General features: G+C 45.9%; 1 protein-coding gene across 1 annotated transcript; it reads left to right on the forward strand.

Moving 5' to 3' along the window:
- The first annotated feature begins 496 nt into the window (after positions 1 to 496).
- On the forward strand, positions 497 to 6748 carry decr1 (2,4-dienoyl CoA reductase 1, mitochondrial). The gene is given in 11 exon segments (XM_079165238.1): positions 497 to 570; positions 1084 to 1194; positions 1196 to 1272; positions 2169 to 2226; positions 2425 to 2511; positions 2592 to 2739; positions 4567 to 4666; positions 4763 to 4835; positions 4933 to 5079; positions 6340 to 6402; positions 6485 to 6748. Coding segments are annotated over 11 exon segments (987 nt in total). The 5' UTR covers positions 497 to 507; the 3' UTR covers positions 6545 to 6748.
- The last annotated feature ends 51 nt before the right edge of the window (positions 6749 to 6799 follow it).

The raw sequence follows: 6799 nt of genomic DNA on the forward strand, positions 1-6799 counted from the left end.
TGGAGCTGATCAGATAGTGATCACGTGACGCGGGAAGTTTGTTTGTGGAGAAAATCTGAAAAATAAACAGGAGTTTTTCTTACGTGACGTCATTTTAGACACATTACGGTAACACGTGATCGTCGTCACATTGTAGACTGAACCATCGCTCTCAGGAGAGAGGGGGGGTCAATGTGGAGATTATTTATGAAATATTTTTGATAGTTTTATCAAATGTTTCCTGTTTATACAACTAAATATGATACGATTTATTAAAATATTATATAATACTATAGTATATAATATAATATGTAATAATATAATCTTGCGACTAAACATTTAAATATAATTATTATTGTGATCAACAGTTTATTTCTGTCTCTTTCATTACTTCTGAATATTTCTATTGTATTTATTTCTGTGTATTTGTACTTAAAAACAGCTGTGAACTGTGTTTCTAATGAGAAGTTACCCGGATGTACCCCCCCCTCTTCTCCTCCGTGTTGGTCTGGTCCAGTCCCTGACAACATGGCCGCCTCTCTGTTCAGCAGAGCTGAACTTCTCCGGTCCGTCAGGACTTCAGTTCACTCGGTGAGAAACATTTTAATACTTTCACTATTAATATAATAATATGAAGATAAAGTGTTTACAGGTGTGGACTATGACGTCAGAGAGAAGATGAAAAAACAACAAACAATTCTAAAATCAATAATCATCAAAAGTCAGAGTTTTATAGTAAAGATGACGTCATATAATATTAATTAAACGCGGTTTAAATGAAACATTTGAACACATTAACTTTCCTAGAGTTTGACCTTTCACCCAGTTCCTTGTGCCTCCGCGAGCAGCGCGTGCACTGCAGCTCAGAGTGCATGAGGGGGCGGGCAGGTAAATCCAGTCCTGGTGTGTTTATCTCTGCTCTGATTGGTCACTTTATTAAATATGTTTCTATTTGATAGAAAAAGAAAGATCAGTACGAGTCTGTAGGTTAAAGAACCTGGTTCATCAGTAGAACCGGGTTCATCAGTAGAACCGGGTTCACGTTGTTTATCTCTGCTCTGATTGGTCACTTTATTAAATGGCGGCTCTCTGTTCTGGTTTCAGTCATGGCGCCACGGTTCGGCTGCTCCTCTTCCTCAGGCGAAGTTCTTCCCGCCGGCTGAAGGCGTCATGCTGCCGACAGGAAGCTTCAAGGACCGCGTGGCGTTCATCACGGGGGGGGGGAACGGGTCTGGGCCGAGCTATGACCACGACTCTGTCTCAGCTGGGAGCTCAGTGTGTCATCGCCAGCAGGTCAGAGGTCAAGTTATGAATCACTGTTGGCTACGTAGCCATGTAGCTACGTAGCCGTAGCTACACGGCTACGTAGGTACACCGCTACACCACTACACCACTGTGTAATGCGCCCCCTAAAATAAACATGTGACATCATGTCTTTATGAAACCCTCTAAAATAAACATGTGACATCATGTCTTTATGAAACCCTCTAATATAAACATGTGACATCATGTCTTTATGAAACCCTCTAATATAAACATGTGACATCATGTCTTTATGAAACCCTCTAATATAAACATGTGACATCATGTCTTTATGAAACCCTCTAATATAAACATGTGACATCATGTCTTTATGAAACCCTCTAATATAAACGTGACCTCATAGCAGCGATCCCTCAGAGACTCTGACCTCTGATTATTATTTGAATGAAGCTTCAAACTGTTCAGAACAACTCGGTGACTTCAGGGCACAAGTAAGAGGAAACTTCTCATCGTCCTGTTGGATTTAAAGGAACACAAACAACACGTTGGTGTTAAAAACAGAGAAAACATGTAAAATGTCTCCAACAATAAGACAACAGTTCTACTGCAGTCTGCTGACCAACCAGCAGGGGGCACCAAAACACAGACATAGACTGAATGGAAGAGTGACGCCTGACCCCTTGCTAAGCCCCGCCCCCTGACACGTTACCATGGAGACCACTGTCACTAACGACACCCCATAATTAAACATTAGAGTGAGCAGCAGACAGAAGAGTCGACATATTTATTCAAAAGATAAAAGTGAAACCAGCACATCAGCTGACATTCAGTTAGCCTTCAGTCGCTAACGTCGCATAGCTAGTGTAGCATAGCAATGCTAACGCTAGGTAATGCTGTGCTAACATTCTCTTGTATTTGTGGTTCAGGAAGTTGGACGTCCTGCAGAAAACAGCCGAGGAGATCAGCAGCCAGACTGGAAACAAGGTAGCCAACCAGAACCTGAACCAGAACCTGAACCTGAACCAGACTGACCCAGAACCTGATCCCTCACCGGACAGTGATTCAGTCTGCAGCTCCTCTTGTTCAAACCTTCAGTCACTTATTGATCAGAACTGACTTCATGAACAGGAACAACTTGTAGATCAATAGGCTTTTGATTGTGATTTATATAAACTCTCTCAGGTCCATGTGGTTCAGCTTGATGTCAGAGATCCTGAGGCGGTCTCTCGTTGTGTGGACCAGGTGGAGTCTCTGACGGGACTTCCTGATGTAAGAGCACACACACACACACACACATGTTTGTTTTTCTGTACTCGTGAGGACCCTCGTTGACCTCCTTATTGGTTCAGGTGATCATCAACAATGCAGCAGGAAACTTCGTCTGTCCGTCAGAAAGTCTGTCTCCAAACGCCTGGAAGAGCATCACAGACATCGTCCTGAACGGGACCGCCTTCGTTACCCTGGAGCTGGGAAAGAGACTGATCCAGAGTCAGAGAGGTTAGAGACTGATCCAGAGTCAGAGAGGTTAGAGGCTGATCTAGAGTCAGAGAGGTTAGAGACTGATCCAGAGTCAGAGAGGTTAGAGACTGATCCAGAGTCAGAGAGGTTAGAGGCTGATCTAGAGTCAGAGAGGTTAGAGACTGATCCAGAGTCAGAGGTTAGAGACTGATCCAGAGTCAGAGGTTAGAGACTGATCCAGAGTCAGAGAGGTTAGAGACTGATCCAGAGTCAGAGAGGTTAGAGACTGATCCAGAGTCAGAGAGGTTAGAGGCTGATCTAGAGTCATAGAGGTTAGAGACTGATCCAGAGTCAGAGAGGTTAGAGACTGATCCAGAGTCAGAGAGGTTAGAGACTGATCCAGAGTCAGAGAGGTTAGAGGCTGATCTAGAGTCAGAGAGGTTAGAGACTGATCCAGAGTCAGAGGTTAGAGACTGATCCAGAGTCAGAGGTTAGAGACTGATCCAGAGTCAGAGAGGTTAGAGACTGATCCAGAGTCAGAGAGGTTAGAGACTGATCCAGAGTCAGAGAGGTTAGAGGTTGATCTAGAGTCATAGAGGTTAGAGACTGATCCAGAGTCAGAGAGGTTAGAGACTGATCCAGAGGTTAGAGACTGATCCAGAGTCAGAGGTTAGAGACTGATCCAGAGTCAGAGAGGTTAGAGACTGATCCAGAGTCAGAGGTTAGAGACTGATCCAGAGTCAGAGAGGTTAGAGACTGATCCAGAGTCAGAGAGGTTAGAGACTGATCCAGAGTCAGAGAGGTTAGAGACTGATCCAGAGTCAGAGAGGTTAGAGGTTGATCTAGAGTCATAGAGGTTAGAGACTGATCCAGAGTCAGAGAGGTTAGAGACTGATCCAGAGTCAGAGAGGTTAGAGACTGATCCAGAGTCAGAGAGGTTAGAGACTGATCCAGAGTCAGAGAGGTTAGAGACTGATCCAGAGTCAGAGAGGTTAGAGGCTGATCTAGAGTCATAGAGGTTAGAGACTGATCCAGAGTCAGAGAGGTTAGAGACTGATCCAGAGTCAGAGAGGTTAGAGACTGATCCAGAGTCAGAGAGGTTAGAGACTGATCCAGAGTCAGAGAGGTTAGTGACTGATCCAGAGTCAGAGAGGTTAGAGGCTGATCTAGAGTCAGAGAGGTTAGAGACTGATCCAGAGTCAGAGGTTAGAGACTGATCCAGAGTCAGAGGTTAGAGACTGATCCAGAGTCAGAGAGGTTAGAGACTGATCCAGAGTCAGAGAGGTTAGAGACTGATCCAGAGTCAGAGAGGTTAGAGGTTGATCTAGAGTCATAGAGGTTAGAGACTGATCCAGAGTCAGAGAGGTTAGAGACTGATCCAGAGGTTAGAGACTGATCCAGAGTCAGAGAGGTTAGAGACTGATCCAGAGTCAGAGAGGTTAGAGACTGATCCAGAGTCAGAGAGGTTAGAGACTGATCCAGAGTCAGAGAGGTTAGAGACTGATCCAGAGTCAGAGAGGTTAGAGACTGATCCAGAGTCAGAGAGGTTAGAGGCTGATCTAGAGTCAGAGAGGTTAGAGACTGATCCAGAGTCAGAGAGGTTAGAGACTGATCCAGAGTCAGAGGTTAGAGACTGATCCAGAGTCAGAGAGGTTAGAGACTGATCCAGAGTCAGAGAGGTTAGAGACTGATCCAGAGTCAGAGAGGTTAGAGACTGATCCAGAGTCAGAGGTTAGTGACTGATCCAGAGTCAGAGAGGTTAGAGACTGATCCAGAGTCAGAGAGGTTAGAGACTGATCCAGAGTCATAGAGGTTAGAAACTGATCCAGAGTCCTTGTTGTTGTTGTTGTTGTTGTTGTTGTTCAGGTGCGTCCTTCCTCGCCATCACTACCATCTATGCTGAGTCTGGTTCTGGTTTCGTGGTCCCGAGTGCGTCGGCGAAGGCCGGAGTCGAGGCGCTCTACAAGTCAGTCTAACCTTTGACCTTTCGGCTGCTGTTATCATGACGTCATCCTGTGGTTGCCATGGTAACACTGTTGTTGTTGTGTTTGTTGTGTGTCAGGTCTCTGGCTTCAGAGTGGGGCCGCTACGGCCACAGGTTCAATATAATCCAGCCTGGACCAATCAGAACCAAGGTACCGCTTGTTTGCTTATAGATGATGACATTTGTTTGTTTGCAGTTATTTGTTGTTTACCTGTTGTGTGTTGTTTGTTGTTGTTGTTGTTGTTTAGGGGGCCTTCAGCCGTCTAGACCCAACTGGAGAGTTTGAGAAGGCGATGATCGATCGGATCCCAACAGGTCGACTCGGGACACCAACAGAGATCTCAAACCTGGCAGCGTACATGAGCAGCGACTACGCTACCTGGATGTCTGGAGCGGTGAGTTTAGACTGGTCTCAGGTCAGAGTTTAGGCTGGTCTCAGGTCAGAGTTTAGACTGGTCTCAGGTCAGAGTTTAGGCTGAGCTCAGGTCAGAGTTTAGGCTGAGCTCAGGTCAGAGTTTAGACTGGTCTCAGGTCAGAGTTTAGACTGGTCTCAGGTCAGAGTTTAGGCTGAGCTCAGGTCAGAGTTTAGACTGGTCTCAGGTCAGAGTTTAGACTGGTCTCAGGTCAGAGTTTAGACTGGTCTCAGGTCAGAGTTTAGGCTGAGCTCAGGTCAGAGTTTAGACTGGTCTCAGGTCAGAGTTTAGGCTGAGCTCAGGTCAGAGTTTAGGCTGGTCTCAGGTCAGAGTTTAGACTGGTCTCAGGTCAGAGTTTAGACTGGTCTCAGGTCAGAGTTTAGACTGGTCTCAGGTCAGAGTTTAGACTGGTCTCAGGTCAGAGTTTAGACTGAGCTCAGGTCAGAGTTTAGACTGGTCTCAGGTCAGAGTTTAGACTGGTCTCAGGTCAGAGTTTAGACTGGTCTCAGGTCAGAGTTTAGACTGAGCTCAGGTCAGAGTTTAGACTGGTCTCAGGTCAGAGTTTAGACTGGTCTCAGGTCAGAGTTTAGACTGGTCTCAGGTCAGAGTTTAGACTGGTCTCAGGTCAGAGTTTAGACTGGTCTCAGGTCAGAGTTTAGGCTGGTCTCAGGTCAGAGTTTAGACTGAGCTCAGGTCAGAGTTTAGACTGGTCTCAGGTCAGAGTTTAGACTGGTCTCAGGTCAGAGTTTAGACTGAGCTCAGGTCAGAGTTTAGACTGGTCTCAGGTCAGAGTTTAGACTGGTCTCAGGTCAGAGTTTAGACTGGTCTCAGGTCAGAGTTTAGACTGAGCTCAGGTCAGAGTTTAGACTGGTCTCAGGTCAGAGTTTAGACTGGTCTCAGGTCAGAGTTTAGACTGGTCTCAGGTCAGAGTTTAGGCTGGTCTCAGGTCAGAGTTTAGGCTGAGCTCAGGTCAGAGTTTAGGCTGGTCTCAGGTCAGAGTTTAGACTGAGCTCAGGTCAGAGTTTAGGCTGAGCTCAGGTCAGAGTTTAGACTGGTCTCAGGTCAGAGTTTAGACCGGTCTCAGGTCAGAGTTTAGGCTGGTCTCAGGTCAGAGTTTAGACTGGTCTCAGGTCAGAGTTTAGACTGGTCTCAGGTCAGAGTTTAGACTGGTCTCAGGTCAGAGTTTAGACTGGTCTCAGGTCAGAGTTTAGGCTGGTTTAACTCTTCCTTGTTTATCTTCAGGTGATCCGGTTCGATGGAGGAGAATACGTGTCGATGGCGGGAGAGTTTAACGAGCTGCGCAGAGTGAGTGTCTCACTCAAATGTTTCCCCCAGAAATATTCTGTTTACATGGTAACAATAACAGTTGATGATGTTTGTGTCTCAGGTGACTCCAGATCAGTGGAAGATGATCGGGATGATGACCAGAAGCGCTAAAGGATCCTAAAAACACTCAGACACTCCTCATCGGACCACACCAACCAATCAGATCACAGGGCTCCGGTGGTCCCGCCCACCTGCTGATGTCAATGTGATATTCGTAGCGATTGAATGTGATTATTGATTATTGATTGTTATTGTTAGCTGAAGTCATGTGACTCACTGCACATGCTCAGTGCGTCTGTTTGAAAATAAAACTGTGAAGATTAAACACAAACTGGTTCTGTTGATTGAAGATGAAGATGAGGAGGAGGAGGAGGAG

Source organism: Pholis gunnellus, assembly GCF_910591455.1.
Source record: "Pholis gunnellus genome assembly, chromosome: 8".
NCBI classification, from domain to species: Eukaryota; Metazoa; Chordata; class Actinopteri; order Perciformes; family Pholidae; genus Pholis; species Pholis gunnellus.